Source organism: Leopardus geoffroyi, chromosome A2 (assembly GCF_018350155.1).
Source record: "Leopardus geoffroyi isolate Oge1 chromosome A2, O.geoffroyi_Oge1_pat1.0, whole genome shotgun sequence".
NCBI classification, from domain to species: Eukaryota; Metazoa; Chordata; class Mammalia; order Carnivora; family Felidae; genus Leopardus; species Leopardus geoffroyi.
In genome coordinates this window covers 17,731,898-17,747,939 of record NC_059331.1, presented here as the reverse complement: position 1 = coordinate 17,747,939, position 16,042 = coordinate 17,731,898, and the positions used below count along the sequence as shown (strand labels likewise).

Here is a 16,042-nt window from a genome sequence, read left to right as displayed (position 1 = left end):
CCCCTAGCGCCCACCTAGTCTGGGCCTGGGTGGGGGGGTGGGGGGGTGGGGCCTTCCCACCCTGCCCCATCCCCGTAGGGGTCCTCACTTACCGAGTAGCAGGCAGGCAGCAATGACTCGGAGTGCAGTCTGGCTGGTTCTTGCTGCTGGCAGCAGTGGCGGGAAGCGAAACTTAGCGTGAGCCCGCCTATGGGCTGTCCTGATCGAGGCCCGCCCTGCTTGTCAGCCTGCCAGGTCTGCCCCTCCCCAGCCTCCCCCCTCGTGACTCCCTGAAGGCCTCAGACCTACAGCTGTGGGCCTGCTGGCTGGCACAATGTGCCAGAGCCCTCATACCATGAGAACCAGCCCAGAGGATGAGGGCAGTGTGCCCAGGCCATCAGGGAAGGCTAGCTCCAGGACTCACGCCTGCCGGGAACCCCTGCTGTGGCCACTTTGCACCCACTCCTTGGCCCCACTTTCTCAGGTCTCCCTGGTATAGGCCAGGGCTGACGGCTGTCTCCTCCCCTGCCACAGGATGGTTTCTTCCCATGGCCTCAGCCCAAAGCGATGACTCAGGACAATTCCACAGGCAGGGCAGGGCTCCTTCCTCAGGGCAGATTTGTTACTATGGGGACAGGCTCTCAGCTCTAGCCTTCCCTGGGTCTGGCTCCTGCACCATCCCTCCCACTCAGCCGACACAGATCAGACTCAGGAAACATCAAAAGGCTGGTGTGTTCTCAAACAGCCTGTCACTGCTTTTAATCAGTTGCTGCGGTGAGGAAAGTAGTGGTTCTGGTGCCACTATGTGGCTCCATGCTCACTGGCCTCAGCTACAGTCCATCTCAGGGTCGTCCGCATCCGTTTCAGTGGCACACAGGTCATCCAGGGCTGCCTCTGAGCCAAGAGAAGAGGGTTGTGTGGTGAAGGCCTGGAGGTGCCGGGCACTGTGGGGAGACCCACCGCTCCTCCCCCACGCCCGCAGGAACTAACCAGTCCCTTCCACGCCCAGGCCTTGCTCCCTCAGCTACTGCAAGCAAAGTGATACAAAGGCAATTCAGACAGCGATGTTTCTGGAAAAACTGTGGCTCTGCTAGGCCAACTCAACAGATACAAGCAAAAGGCAGCCTGATAAGCTCAGAGAAGACCCAGAGCAGTAAGACAAGTGCGACCCCAGTGCCAGCAAAGGCTGCGTGGAGAGAGGACTGCTGACTTAAGGCCAGGAAGTCTGACTTGTCCGTGAACTTCAGGGAAACCCCCGCATGTGGGCTGGGGCAGGCAGGGGTCCTCCTGCCGGCTTACCTTCACAGTCTGTCACATCAGGAAGCCCTCGAATCAGCATGCTGACCCCTGGCATCACCTGGTCATACTGATGTAGGACCTCCACACAGTGCACAGTGAAGAGCTTGTCCTTCTGGGAGAGGCTGTGCAGCAGCAACACCGTGTCCCGCAGACACCGCACAGTCCGCTTCTGCTGCTCAGTCCTCGGGGGCTCCCCCGCCCTCCGCACTGTCAGCCACTGTCTGTGCAGCATCACTGTGAGTGCTCTGACCACCTAGGGAGAGGGCAAAGACTGAGGCCACATCTCAGGGTTCCTGCACCCTAACAGCTTGCTCAGCTGGACAGCACCTTTCCTAACCACCCCAGGTAAGGAGGGCTCCGAGCGGTGGCACCAGGGTTACAAGGAGCAGGGGCGTGCTTGCATAGGGTCACCTTCCCCCGCCCCGACGGAGCTGCCATGCCGTTGGCCCGTGCACTCACCTCCACGTTGCACTGGCAGACAGAGCCAGTGACTGGGGAGGCAGGGCTCTGCACACCAAGCTTAGCCAGGAGCCACACGGCCTAGAACAAGAGCAGACTGTTCCATCCGTGGCAGAACGAGAGCCTGATCACAGTGAGGGCTTTCTCAGGCTCCTCCTACAAGTGCTCCAGGTTCCCTTAGCAGCCGCCTGTCCACACAGTGACATCCAAGGAACGGTGTGGGGCCTTCTCAGGCTAGACTCAGGATCAATACCTGTCTCACCAGCAACCCACCTGCCTCCAGGCCCCAAGCCAGGGTAGGGCCAGTTATTAGGCAGCCCTGCCAAGTGCTGGGACACCCTGGGGTCCACCTGTATTGTACCTGTGTAGTATGGAGCCCCCAAACTGAGTTCACCTTCTTAGCAGCTAGGTAAACTCTTGCTACCAAAATGCATTAAGACTCCATTCTCCCCAGAAGAAGGAGGAACAGTGGCCCTTGGGTGGGGTGGGGTGGTGAGGCTCTGGAGTTTTTACCTCTTGCTCTAGTTGAAGCCACTGTGTCTCCGAGGCCACTTTATCAGGCCTTGACGTGATGTACATGTACAGCAGCAGGAGGAGGCAGCCTTCTGAAAAGGACGCCCCACCTCTCATTCAGGGTCCCCTTCTTACCCAGAGCCCAGGGCACAAGCTGCAGAAGCCCTCAGGAGGCCTCTGAACTGTCCCTGCCACCACCCTTCCCTCCAACCTGCAGGAGCCGCCCAACCCCCATCCCCCCTGCCCTGCTTTACCTGAGGGGGAGCAGAGCTGAGGCGCGAGCTTCTCGTGGTCCACCAGGAGGGAAAGGAGCTCAACAGTCAGTAGCACGCTGGGCAGGGGGCTCTCGGGGCTGAGGCACTGCGGCAGTACCCGGAACACACACTGGAACCTAAAGCACAGGGGCCCAGAGAAACGGGACACTGGCACCCCAATCCCACAACCATCCTCACTTTTCACCAGAGCCAATGGGAAATTTTGAGCAGGCAGGTACAAGGAGGAGCTGTGGTTCGGACCCGGCTTCAAATGCTGGCCAACCACCACATACTTGCTGGGATATCTGTTTCCTGTGAACCAGTGGGTACTAGCCTTCACCGTGATATTGCCGTGGCTTAGAGAGGACAGGCCCTTGCCAGGCCCAGTGCCACCTGTAAATGGGGGATGCTTCCCTGGACCTGGGGTGCCTGGCTTCCACACTCTCCTGGGCTCTTTCTTGCCTCTGTTCCCAAATAGGGAGGGAGGTCTTAACGAGTGTGAATGTTATAAGCCTACTACCAGAGGGCTGGCCAGGTTCCAGAAGTGACAAATGTGTACTTGGCTATGGTTGGATCTTACGAGACCCCTTGCTTGCTGGCAGACTGTTTTTGCAAATACCAGCTCCCCTGTTACCAATTATGAGAAGGTGCTCACTTTGGGTGTGCACGGGTGTTGGGCTCTGGGCACACCCTCTCCAAGGTCTCACGGGCAAAGAGAACTAAGGAACCAAGTCCCAAGACAACCACTGCTATTTGTTCAACCCACATAGCCTTGTGGATGGGGAGAGGGCAATTCTACATGTGTTCCCCTTCATGCATCTGCAGTGTCTTAGCACATGCCGTCAAGGGTTAAGAGTATTTCTCAGTATGCCATTAGGAAGCAAGGCCTCGTTATTTGGGGTGAAATCATTTTAGAGCAAATCCTGTACAGTGGGTAAGCTGAATGTTTTCAGCCATCAGAGTGTGGAAATTTGCGGGAGACTGGGATTTAACCTGGTGGTTACTCAATTTCGTCATTAGAATGGTCTGTAATCCACTAAAGTCCCTGAAACTATCTGCAAGAAAAATCCATCTTTATATATGACGCAGTGGTTTCTAAATTATTTTTGGATAGCAGAAAAAAAAGTTTTTTTTTCAGAACCCCCAAACACACAATAGAGAATAGTCCTACTGTTCTGTTTGAAGCTGGGGATGAGACCTCTGCTCAAAAGCCCCTGCCATCCCAGTACCCTGGAAATGACCCAGGACCATGGCTACACCAGATACGGTAGGAAGACGTGGGTCTGAGGGGATGATTTGTCCTCAAGCCCGGGTAGGCAAAGGTGCCCTTTCCAAGACTGCTGCCTGCCTGGCTGCTTGTGCTGCATCACATACTGCTTTAGAGCTTTGGTGGCATGTGTCCTTAGCTTTCACTCCAAGGTGAGCAGGAAGCTGTGTGGTAGTGGGGATCCTCCTGCAAGATGTAGGAATTCTGAAGCACTGAGTGGGAGGTGGTGCCAGGCCGTGATCAAGGGCAAGTCAAGGAGACCAGCTGGAAACTCGCCCTGTATGTTCTCTCTATTCGTACAGCAAATACTGAGTGCTTACAGTGAGCCAGGCTCCATGCTAGGTGTGAGGATGCAGGGCTCTGAGGGTGTCACATGAGCTGGTGAACAGAGGCATCTGTCTGGCCTATGGAAAGCATCCATCAAATAGCTGTTTTTTCATGTCCTTGTGGACAAACCCAACAGAAAGGGAATGATGGTGTATCTACCAAGAGAACTGGTAATAAAGTGCTTCCTGGAATTCATTCAACAAATATGAAACAAGCAACCAGCCACCATGAGGTAGGTCCGTGCCAGACACGTGACAGTTCTGTACCTATTGTGTCGCCCACAGTACACTGCAGTACTGTGCCCGGCTCTGAGGACCACCCCTAGGATGGACCATACCAGCTGGAATATCTTCAGAAGGAAACCAGGATCCAGAAGTGTTTTAGGGAAACAAGTATGCTAAGCTCAGAGACAAAAGCTTAAGGTAAGTGCAGCCAGCAAAGTTGATCCAAATAGAACTGGCCTCTTGGTGGCATGCTGAGGGGGGAGACAGGATTTTTGGATGAGGAGATGGGCTGGATGGTGTTTACAGTTCCTCCCAGTCTTGAGGCTCTGGAATCCCAAGTTAAGAATTTATGACAATAGTGTTCATGAGCTAGGTTCACTATACAACCACTTCCAACAAACCTTAGAAGGAACAGGTAACTTATGGCTTGTGCCAGAGTCGGGCACAATGAGGATGAGCAGATTCCCAGTAAGGTCAGCTTATGGGCTGCCCACACCCTCTGCTCCTTAGGGAACCCCACCAAACTTAAATGTGGTGTGATACATGGTCTTCACCTGATCCACGGCCTAGGTTCAAGGCTCTGGGTTCAGTCTTTGTCCTGGGGGCAGGACACTTTTCCATAATGTCTTAAAAGCCTTTCATTACATGTGTCTTTTGCTTACCTGCTGTACAGAGGCAGAATTCAGCCAAGTAAACCACTTCCTTGGTTCTCCTAACACCTGGCCCCACTTTCCATCACTTCAGAACACCCTGAACAAAGCCTCAGGACACAAAACCAAGGCTTAGCCCTGAGCAGTATAGCTAAGATGTGGGCAAAGTATAAGGGCCACAGGATAGACCTCAAGAGGTCAGGTGAGACCTGCAAAGAATCATGACTGCCATGCAGTGTTATACCTGGGCAGGAAATCAAAGGAAGCATTTTCAGCTAATTTCACCAAAATCTTAAGACACTGGCTCAGGACACTGGTTTGAAGGTGACCTGTTGCTGCAGAAGAGAAAGTCAACAGGTGAAGAAGCATCTTCAGTAGTGGATGCTGGCCTTGGTCATCGGTAAGCCCCCTTGGGACTGAGGACACATCCCCATGATCTTGTCTGTGAACCAGACTCTGGTTTCCTTCCCCAGCGGCAGAATCCACCCCTGCATCTGATAGTAATAGGTGGACGACCGCTCCGCTGTGGCACACCAGGTGCTGAAGAACACTAAGTGAAGCCACAGAGAAGCCTTCCAGGTTGCAAAGTGAGTCCTCAAGGCTGGCCTCTCCCCCAGAGCTCACGTAGGAGGAACTTGTCGGTGAGTCCGCAGGCGCTCCACTTCTCTTGACTGCTGCCAGATCGTGCAGAGCCTGGCAGTGTAAGCCGATAAAGAACTGTACCAGGGGGAGGAGATGCACGGCCCCAGGAAGCTGGCAGAGTGGGAAGGCCCTTCTGCCTCCCTCTGCTTGGTCTCCATCACATGAGCCTTCATCCCTGGCAACCAGATTCAATCCAGTAAGTGCCAGGTTCTGTGCTTCTCTCAGGGCCAAGTGGGGAAATGACCCATCGCGAGAACCTGTGGTCCTCAGGCTTGAAATCCCAGTCAAGGTACTAGTAGCAAATACAAAAGAAAACATACAAGTGTGAGGCGGAGACAAGGTCAAGGGCCCCAAACAGCCTGTCTACCGAATTCTCTAGTTTCCCCACCCAGCACACAGACCTCCCAGGCTGGCCAGGACCAGAAAGGAACTTGCTTCCTGGGAACTCCCAGCTTTTCAGGAGTCTGAGGTTTACCTGCCATACCCCAGTGGCTGCAGTAGGGTGCTGGTAGGAGCCTCAAAACAACTGCTCAGGAGGTGGCACAGACCTAGGGATGACCTTGGGATCAAAGGCTCCTTCAGGAGAAGGTTTATCAAAATGGAACCTGCAAAAGACAAGGTGATTCTAGAAGGTTCTGACAAGGGAGGCCTTTTCTGTGGCTTCAGAAGGAAAAGCGAGGATTCCTTGGATGCTAACTGTCCTCTAAGCTGCCACTAAGCCCCACTGAGATGCCTGTGGGTGCTGAGGGCTCTGGGATGTAACTGCTATAGTCTTCTGTTAAGTCACAGACTGTTACTCCCCTGGCCCCTCTGAAGGACTGCCTGGGGTGCTGCTTCTCAGAGGCAATTCTACCATAGCACCGCAGAGGATGCCCAGAGCTGTGCAGGCCTCCTGCACATGGAGCAGGGCTTCTGGTACCTTGAGTGTTTGATCTCTGCATCCAGCTGTCAACAAGTCTTTTCTGCGACTCTTCTTGCTTAATGGGGTCACCTCCCAGATTGTGGCTCTTATTCTCTACAACTAAATAAAATGTGAATCAAAACTTGAGCACAAAAGCACAGGCATATCAAAACTCTTGAACGTACCGAGTTTCATTTTCTCTCTCTCTTTTTTTTTAAAGTAAACTCTACCCCCAATATGGGGCTCGAACGCACAACTCTGAGATCGAGAGTCACGTGCTCTATGGACTGGGCCAGCCAGGCACCCCATAATGAATTTAAAACAGAGATTGTTCTACTTCCTCAACCTTGGATCAAATCAAGAACCAGAGCAACTCAAAAACCCTTGCATCATTGCCTCCCTCATGAAAAACAGGAACTCATACAAGGAAAGGAAAAGAAAAGAAAGTTGTTTGCTCCACTTTAAAAGGAGGCAATAACATGAAAGCAGTAACCACGAACACTTATTATGTGCCAGACAAACCCTGTTCTAAGAGCTGTACCCATGTTAGCTCATCTGTTCCTCAAAGCAACCCGAAGAGGAGGTGTCATCTCCTCTATTTTACATATAGAGAAACTGAGGCACGGGTTAAGGGACTTGCTCCAATCACACAAGCCAGTAAGTAGTGTGACCAGGACTCCTGTCAGGCTGGTGGGCTCCAGTGCCTGCCCACAACACCATCCTATACTGTTCCTGTAGTTGCCAGGTACCAAAAATGTGAGTGGTTGAGGTCCTCAGAGGTGGCATGAGGGCCAACGACTTGAACAGGTGGATGGTGGTAGGAGAGAGGTGATGTATTGGAATGGTAAGATAAACTGACACAGCATATTCTCAGAGTAAAAACCTACCAATGCTAGACTGTGTCCCTCTATAAGGCAGTAGCATGCCCTCAGTCTGGACTGAGCTGTATAAACTCAAGGCTGCAAGGAACACAGGTACCTGATTCTAGCTGTGTTTCTGGCACATCAATGGATGGTGACTGGGGAGGTTTTAAAATATGCCTGCAAATTCTGCAAACACTTCTCTTCAAAAGGTGCAGCCTAGTTTCCTTCCCATTGAACATGGTTTCTAACAAACAGAATGTGGCAAAAGTGATGCTATAGGACTCCCGAGGCCAGGCCATAAAAGGGATAGCTTCCACCTCGCTCTCTCTGGTTTGTTAGTTCTAGAGAAGGCCATCCACCAGGTTATGACATCACCCAAGTAGCTCCGTAGAGAGACCCACGTGTGGAGAAGAACTCCATTGCCAGTCATGTGAGTGAGCCACTCTGAATAGATCCTCCAGCCCCAGACGAGCCTTCAGTGATTCCAGTCCCCACAGAGACAAACCATCTCCTCTTTATCAGAACTGTTGTCCCACAGAACCAGGAGGAGTACTTATTGTTGTTTTAAGCCACAAGGCTGAATAATTGGTTACACGGCAACAGATGACAGACAGACTGACTTACCCTCTCTGCCCACCAGGGACTTATATCCTGGCTCTGTCTGGAAGGGGTGGGGAAGGGACATGTTAGCACTAAAAGACTCCTTTGTAGGGAAAGATGGTTTTCCGAATTGTGGAGAACATGCTTCTGGCTTTATAGCCACAGAAGGGCTTTTCCTAGGACTGGAAAAAGTTAACTATGAAAGCAAAGTAACGATTCTGCTAAAACCAATCAAAATACCTGGTTATAAAACTTCTAACAAATGTTAAACTTTTCATGTTTAAATGTTTAAATGGTAAACCTGCTCCGGCCCATGGCCAATGTCTAGGTGCTTTGACCAAAGGTTTTTATCTGTTATATATTAGTCATTCTTTGTCAGTCAGGATAGCAGTGCAAAACTCAAGGCATTTTGATCCAGATGGTGGAAAAACTCTTTCATTTCTGTATTCTTCTAATAATCACCCCAAAACATTGGCCATAATTCCATTACAACTTCCAATTCCACCAAAATCTTTTTAATATGGAACAGCCTCTTATTTAATCGTTCCCAGGGGCTGGATTCAAAGATTTTCAGTAGAAAGAAGGTCTATTAAAAGGTGTGTTGTTGTGTGTTGCAACTTGAAAACAGCCCGTTCCTCAGTGCCAGGGGTTTTGTGTTAGGGAAGCAGTCTTAACCCCCCGAGTGCATCAGACAACACCAAGAGCCTTCTGTCAGAGACGTGTGATGAGGTGGGGATGGACCCCTCTGCTCTCCTGTCTTATTTGGACTAAGCTAGGCAAAAAGAGTTTAATTTCACACCCTGCCCATTATGAGCAAAGGCAGCAGAATGTTCAATATTCAGAAAAAGACACGCTGACCCACACTGTTCAAAATTCAAGGCTGATATCAACGGTGTGCCAGACTTCTCTGGCAGGCAAGGCGCAGGACAGGACCATTAACAAGCTGATCACATCTACAGCAAAGGCAGGGGCTATTAGACAAAGGTCCCAAGGCAGTAAATGAGAAAAAATATTCCAAGTAGTTGGGACTGAAATACGCTCATACTTGGGGCAAAACGGATTATTTGAAACACATTACATAAAAATGAAGACTGGGTCACCCCAAAAGTTTAGAGAGCATCTTTCCAGCCCTTTTTTAGTCCTGAGTATAAAGTCCTATAGAGGAAGCCCTTCTAGAGTGTGAGGCCTTTATGCGGTGATGCACCAAACCATTCAAGCCTCATCTAAACCACCTTTGAGGCCTTCAGGAAAGAGGATCTATGTCCAAATAGCAAAGTTTAAACAGCCTTCATTCAAGACTAACCTGACATTGTTACTCAGACTTTCTAATAAACCATGCAAAACAACTCTCCTTCCAGCATCATCATTACCTGGCATGGAGAATGGAGGGAGCAGCCAATTTATTTGCTCGTTCACTGCTTTGAAGCTTTGTCCTTAATTCATTCATCTCAGCATCTTTAAATTGGAGTTCGGACTGCAATGATTGGAGCTGGAAGGCAAAAGCAACATACTCATGGTAACCCATCATACGTGCAAAAATATCTCTGGGCTTCAAAGTCTCAAGCTCATAAAGGAAAACAAACAATGAGGAATAAGTATAAAAGTTTGCTGTGACATAGATGCCCTATAATATCAAGCTTTCCCCTTCCTCCTCAAAGACAGCATGGTATTCTAGAAAGACATTTTGACCTGAACTGTTGCAAGGTAGTTTGTGAAGATTCAAATACCATTTACTTGGCCTCTTTAAACTTTGGCTTATCTGTAACACAAACCCCTGTCTTTGTGGTTAGGGGGGATTAAATAGGAAGGATGAATGTGAAATGCCCAGCCTAGAGCTTGGTGAGGCGCCTTATCGCACAGTAACATGTTAACCTTTTAATGGACATAATGGTGCACAATTCCAGGTCTTCTTGAAATTTTACCAAAATGCCACGCAGCACGGGGAGACCTGCTCCAGCCCATGGCCGGCAGTAACTGCTATTATTCCCTGAGCACACTCTGTGCCTGTATGGCACCAGTCACAGTAAGTGTGGGGCTGTTTAAGTCTTACAGCAACCCTTCTAGTTATTTCCTGGGACAGATAATGGAAATGAATCACAGAGCTGAAGTCACTACCCTGAGGCTGCCATTTATCATATGTGATAAAGCCAGGATTCAAACTCTAATTTGTCTGATTACAACTCCCTTGCTCTTCATCATGGATGCGGAAGGAAAACTACTGCTGTTAGTGCTGGGCACAGGTTAGTGCTTCTTTAAAGTTTGCTAATTTGCTAATGGATGGCAGAATAAGATCCATTCCTTGAGACTGAAGCCTTGGGAAGTGCTGAAGGAAAGTGGCAGTATGTATGGACACCTATTAATTTCTTCCCAAAACAGCAACTCCCTCCCTCGAGAAACAATCATGTCCCTACCTCCATGTGATTTAAAAAAATTTTTTTAACGTTTATTCATTTTCGAGAGACACAGAGAGACAGAGCGTGAATGGGGGAAGGGCAGAGAGAGAGGGAGACACAGAATCTGAAGCAGGATCCAGGCTCTGAGCTGTCAGCACAGAGCCCAAAGTGGGGCTCGAACTCACGAACCATGAGATCATGACCCGAGCCGAAGTCGGATGACCAACCGATTGAGCCACCCAGGTGCCCCTCCCTACCTCTATGTGATTTAAATGGGAGCTGTCATCTCTGCGGTTACAGTGACTGGGTCAGGGACAGGCACCTGACCCAGGTTAGAACAATTAGAGCCTTGAGATGAAGGAGCCCAAGTTTTCAGTCTGCTCTGGAGCTATGAAATAGGAGCCCAGGAGCTTCTGGAGAACACATCCTTTACCATAAGAATGGAGTCTGTCTGTAGACTAGGGAGTAAAGATGAATCCTGGCAAGGCTCCAGTCATTCAAGGCCCCAGCACACCTGTTTTTCCCCAGACTTAGTTATAGAAGTCAATACATTTCCTTTTGGCCTAAGCTAGGTTAACTGAGTTTCTGATCTGCCAAAAAGCTCTTACTTAAGTCTACTTCTGGAAAGTCTAAGCTATTGATTTATTCCTGCCAAGACCACCTACCACAACTACCACAGCAAAGCAGTTTCAACTAAGTCCTTTTACAAACCTCATGCAGGGCCTGGAAAAAAAGTATATGCAATTAACTGATATTAGAAATTATTTAAGACAAAAAAAAACCTGTTGAAATCTTCCTGGAAGATTTACAGGCTCTTTGGTCATTATTGCTTCTAAAAAAACTCAGTGAGCAGGCAAAGCTTGTGTCTAGAACAAGGGGGAAAAAAAGGAAAAAAAAAAAGCAGTTCTGGGTCACCTTTTTTGAAAATTCCTTTTCTTTGTCACTGAGCACTTGAGTTTTCTCTTGTTCAAGGAGGAAATGTGATCTTCTCTGTTCCTCTAGAATGGATTCTGTCTGATGCAGTGAGTCCCGCAAAATTTTTATTTCTCCATTTTTAATGAGAACTTCTTCTTCCATTGCTTTCATCTGTAAATCCAAAATCAATCTTGTGAAAAGCTTATAAGGGAAAGTTATATATGTACTTGTTTCAACATATAGCTAGGGAGACAGAGAAAGCACATGTAAACTATGTTCTACAGACCGATGAGTTCTCAAAATATATCCATACCAACTAGTTACCACTATGGTCTGCTAGGCCCATTTGTGGGACAGGTGACATTCAGAAAGCTTAAGGAGACACTGTCATTCACACATGCAGATTCTGTAGGTTCTAGTAAGTATTAAACAATCTGGGTCACACACTTCACAGATCTCAAGTTTCATACTATGTTTCTAGTTTTCCTAGGGACCTACAGATGGTCACATAAAGGATGTCTGCTTTTTTGTAAAACTGCTAACAAATACAGTAGCCTTTATGATGTTGTGTTCCTTATAAAAGACATATGCTATAAATTTGTCTCAGTGCTGTGACAGAAAGTTTGTATCACTTTTTGGATCTGATGTACAGTTTCCTTTGTTGCCTAGTTGTTAGGAACTAGGATTTGGTTTCTTCCAGTTTAAATTTTCTGGCTTTCTTTCCCCAGCCTTCCCTCATTTCATGGGGATGAATCTGGACTCCTGTTTTACTTTATTTTTTTAAGTTTATTTGAGAGAGGGAGAGCAAGCGGAGGAGGGGCAGAAAGGGAGGGAGAGAGAGCATCCCAAGCAGGCTCCTCATTTTTTTCTTTTTTTTTTTTTTTAATTTTTTTTTTTTCAACGTTTATTCATCCTTGGGACAGAGAGAGACACAGCATGAACGGGGGAGGGGCAGAGAGAGAGGGAGACACAGAATCGGAAACAGGCTCCAGGCTCTGAGCCATCAGCCCAGAGCCTGACGCGGGGCTCGAACTCCCGGACCGCGAGATCGTGACCTGGCTGAAGTCGGACGCTTAACCGACTGCGCCACCCAGGCGCCCCGGCTCCTCATTTTTCATGCGCAGAGCCCGATGTGGGGCTCGAACCCATGAACCATGAGATCATGACCTGAGCTGAAAACAAGAGTCAGTCGCTTAACTGACTTGAGCCACCCAGGTGCCCCTGGACTCGTTTTAAAACTTTTATATATTTTAGGGGTACCTGGGTGGCTCAGTTGGTTAAGCATCTGACTTTGGCTCAGGTCATGATCTCACAGGTTCGTGGGTTCAAGCCCTGTGTCACGCTCTGTGCTGACAGCTCAGAGCCTGGAGCCTGCTTCAAATTCTGTGTCTCCCCCTCTCTCTCTCTGCCCCTCCCCTGCTCACTCTTTCTCTCAAAAATAGATAAACATTAAAAAAACACTTTTATATAGTTTATTCTACGGTGCTTTATAACACATGCATAAGTGCATACATTAGCTATAAAACCACAAGTCACTTACCTTTTCTTTAAGTTCTTTGTATTGTGCCTGAAGTACCTCTAATTCAAAATTCTCTTTAACAGGAACATATTCTCGGTTTTTCCCTGCAGGAGTTTTTGACATCCCATCTAATCTGGGGACCTTATGAACATCTGTAAAAAAACAGTTCCCATATACTTTTCTGGACCCAACACTTTCCCACTTTTGCCAGTCAATGCTGAAAAGAATCACTCTTGAAAGCAAATTAGAGAAAGATCTAGTAAGCAGTATAGGTATTTTCCAACCTAAGAACGTGATTCAAACTCATAAATGATCCTTATGAAATGACAAACAGATCCTGCCTCCCCCTACTCCCCACCCCTCAATTTTAAGAGTATCATCTAAAGGCTGAAAAGGTGCTGTGGGAACCTCACTGGTCAGAACTTGGTGATCTGTTATTTGACAATATTTACTGAGCACCTATACCTATACCTACTGAGCACCGGGCACAGTCTAGTCTCTAAAGGTACAGTGGTGAGCAAAAGGGATACAGTCCTTACACTCATGGAGCTTAGAGGACATTCAAAAATAATTAAATAAATGTAAAATTACAACTGTGATAAGAGCTACACAAGAGAACAAGTATAGGAAAGCCAAGTATATGGATCCAACTGGAATGACTGGAAGGCTTCCCAAGGAAGTGATGACTGAGGTGAGAGCTAAACAAGCAGGAATTAAGCAGATGAGTGGGGATGGGGAATGGATGGGAAGAATACTCCGTGTATGAGAAACAGCAATGTGCAATTTTTGTATTGTAAGGAAGTCGGGAGAATTCAAGAAATGAAGGCAGGTCAGTGTGGCTTGAACCCAGAGAGAGTGGGAAAGGGCCAGACCATGCTGGGCCTTGTAGGCCATGATATGGACTTTGATCTTTATACTGGAGACAGTGGGAAGCTATGAAAAGGCTTTCAGCAGGGATGTGCACTTGTATCTATGTGAGACAAAGCCAGATTTGAGTTCTGAAAAGATCACTCTGGCTGTAGTGTGAAGTCTGACTTATAGGGAGTCAAGACTGGCAACGGGGAGACCATTTAGCAGATGATCATCCAGAGGAAGGAATGATTGTAACATAGATCAGGGAGAATGGTAGAGATAATGGAAAGAGGATGGGTTCCAGAGATGGATAAAGAAGATAAAGTTACAGGACTTGGCAAGGGATTAGATGTATGGTCAAGGAAGAGGAACTGTTGCTTTGTGCCACCTGATGGAGACCGGTAGTAGTCACGGTTGTACAGAATATTTGGTCATTAATGAACGTTTTCTGAATGTCTGCTTTGCCAGGCACCATGCTGGCAATACTGGAGAATGACTGGACTCCCAGATGAATGTGTGGGATTTAAGATGCCTGTGAGATATCCAAGTACAGATGCAAGATGCCCTCAAAACGTTTCTCCTTCTGTGAGCCCCACAAGACTTCACTCACTCCCCAGCTAGAAAGTAAGCTCCCGAAGAAAGGAGTTTTTGTCTTTTGTTCATTGCTAAGTGTGCTGCAGTTCCTAAGGTTTTGGACACCTAGTACAATTTACTGGTTGTATAACGGAATAAACCTCTTTCATCTCTTGCCTCAGCTAGGCCCTTCTTATGTTCATGTGGCCCAAGGAGGACAGTAATCTTCGTCAGATCTAAAGCCTCTTAAACCTGTCACAAGAATGGGTCCCCATGGGTAGGTAGTGACGGTTCTGATGATGGTGATTGTGTTCCAAGGATCTTTGCCTAGAACCAAGAACTTGGTGGCCCAAATTTTAACTACAGGAAAAGGTTAACTGAACTTTCTGTATTTCAAATCGGCTGTTTTGACATTCTTAATACAGTACTCCCACAACTCAAAGGACCTTTTGGAACACAACCTGTGCCTAAATGAAGCCGTTCCTATATTTGAGAACGGCAGCGTGGGTGCAAGACACTGGGTCAGCGGTGGCCGTGGAGTTCCGAAGCCACAGCCATCACGTAGTTCTGGCGAGATCTGCACCACCCTCCGGGAAAAGGCCCCGAGGCGCACTCACTGGACACGTCCCGAGGAGCGGCCGGGCACTGGCTCAGGGCCTGCGACGCGAGGGTGTCGAGTTCCTCCAGGTCGTCAGCGGTGAAATCCCCGTGCGCGCCGAACGGGTCTTCGGGGTCCGGGGCAGCGGCTGCGGGGAAGCCTCGGGCTCGCTTGCTCGGAGGGTGCCCGGTGCTGGGCGGCGGGCCAGAGCTAGGCGCCGGAAGCCCGCTCCGCCTCCTGCTGCCCGGCGCGGGGGTTCCAGCCATGCCTCCGCTGGTCAGTCTCCCAGGGCACCGAGTAAGGCCTGGTCGCCGCGAGACCAGAGGGCTGGACCAACCGCCCGCGCGCCGCCGGTGCCTCAGCCGCTAGGGCCACGCCCCCGAGCCCACGGGCGAATCGGCTGCCAGCCGGAGAGCGCGGAAGAATGACCGAATCTGAACGCGTCGCCGTGCTCCGCTGAGTGCCGGCCTTTGTAGGTGTTGCCCCGCCCTCCCAGCCCCGTTCTGCCTGGTGCTCAAATACCGGCGGCTGTCTGTCTGTAGGCGAGTGGCGGGCGTTGTGCACCGCTATCCACGTTACTGGAGAGCAGGGCCGAGGCTCACCAGCCTTACAGCGCGGGGGCCTCCGCGCCCCTCCCTGGCATCCAGTATACAGCCTCGGTGGAGTTCGCCCTGACATTCACACGTACACCTGTGAATCGAGACCCGCAGCATTCAGGGGTTTGGTTTCTGCGACTTCGCTGTTTTCCTTCCGCTGGACTCACCTCTCACATACCCAGAGGCTCTCTCGGGGAGGAAAGAGTCTGGGAGAGCGGGGTTGGGTGAAGAGTATGAATACAGCTTTTGTGAGCAGACATCTTAGAGAACAGTAAATGTTTTGAATGTGTGCATTTAAGGTAGGTTTGGGGAAGAAAGGTGTAAGGAAGAGGGGTGATCCTGAGAACGATGTGCCTGTGTTGGAGAATGTGGGAACTGTCAGGCTGTTAACATTCATTTCTCTGAGAGTGGCTGAGTGTTTTTGTCCCAAGGACATGTCATAAATGAATAAGGCTCAGGAGGTCAAGAAAGGCCCCTTGGAAGTGGCACCTGGGTTGTCCTCCGGGTTGAGCAGGAGTTACCGAGTTAGCAAGGAGGCTGGCATACAAGACTATTCAGACAAGAATAGGACACCAACATGGAGGCCACACAAATGCCAGGTAGGAGTTGTGGCAAAGA

At 49.3% G+C, this 16,042-nt stretch overlaps 1 protein-coding gene and 1 long non-coding RNA gene across 6 annotated transcripts; one reads left to right on the top strand and one right to left on the bottom strand.

Moving 5' to 3' along the window:
• Positions 1 to 711: 711 nt before the first annotated feature.
• LOC123605626 (ATR interacting protein) lies at positions 712 to 15,212 on the bottom strand. Of its 5 annotated transcripts, XM_045492812.1 has the most exons (14): positions 14,848 to 15,212; positions 12,827 to 12,957; positions 11,287 to 11,457; positions 9,349 to 9,467; positions 8,003 to 8,160; positions 6,534 to 6,635; positions 6,090 to 6,219; positions 5,217 to 5,906; positions 2,505 to 2,641; positions 2,251 to 2,342; positions 1,738 to 1,818; positions 1,279 to 1,531; positions 970 to 1,006; positions 712 to 873 (listed from the first exon to the last, which is right to left on the bottom strand). In XM_045492812.1, coding segments are annotated over exons 1-14 (2,349 nt in total). In that variant the 5' UTR covers positions 15,095 to 15,212; the 3' UTR covers positions 712 to 872. The 5 variants fall into 5 exon arrangements, 4 of the variants coding, with proteins under 4 accessions (XP_045348768.1, XP_045348767.1, XP_045348766.1 ...); XM_045492811.1 differs by lacking the exon at positions 970 to 1,006 and having other exon boundaries at positions 2,251 to 2,339; positions 14,848 to 15,211; XM_045492810.1 differs by lacking the exon at positions 970 to 1,006 and having other exon boundaries at positions 14,848 to 15,210.
• On the top strand, positions 2,883 to 14,411 carry LOC123605632. Its single transcript, XR_006715835.1, has 5 exons — positions 2,883 to 3,771; positions 4,383 to 4,520; positions 9,337 to 9,494; positions 12,916 to 13,496; positions 14,126 to 14,411. It is a non-coding gene; the product is annotated as an uncharacterized LOC123605632 (long non-coding RNA).
• Positions 15,213 to 16,042: the final 830 nt, after the last annotated feature.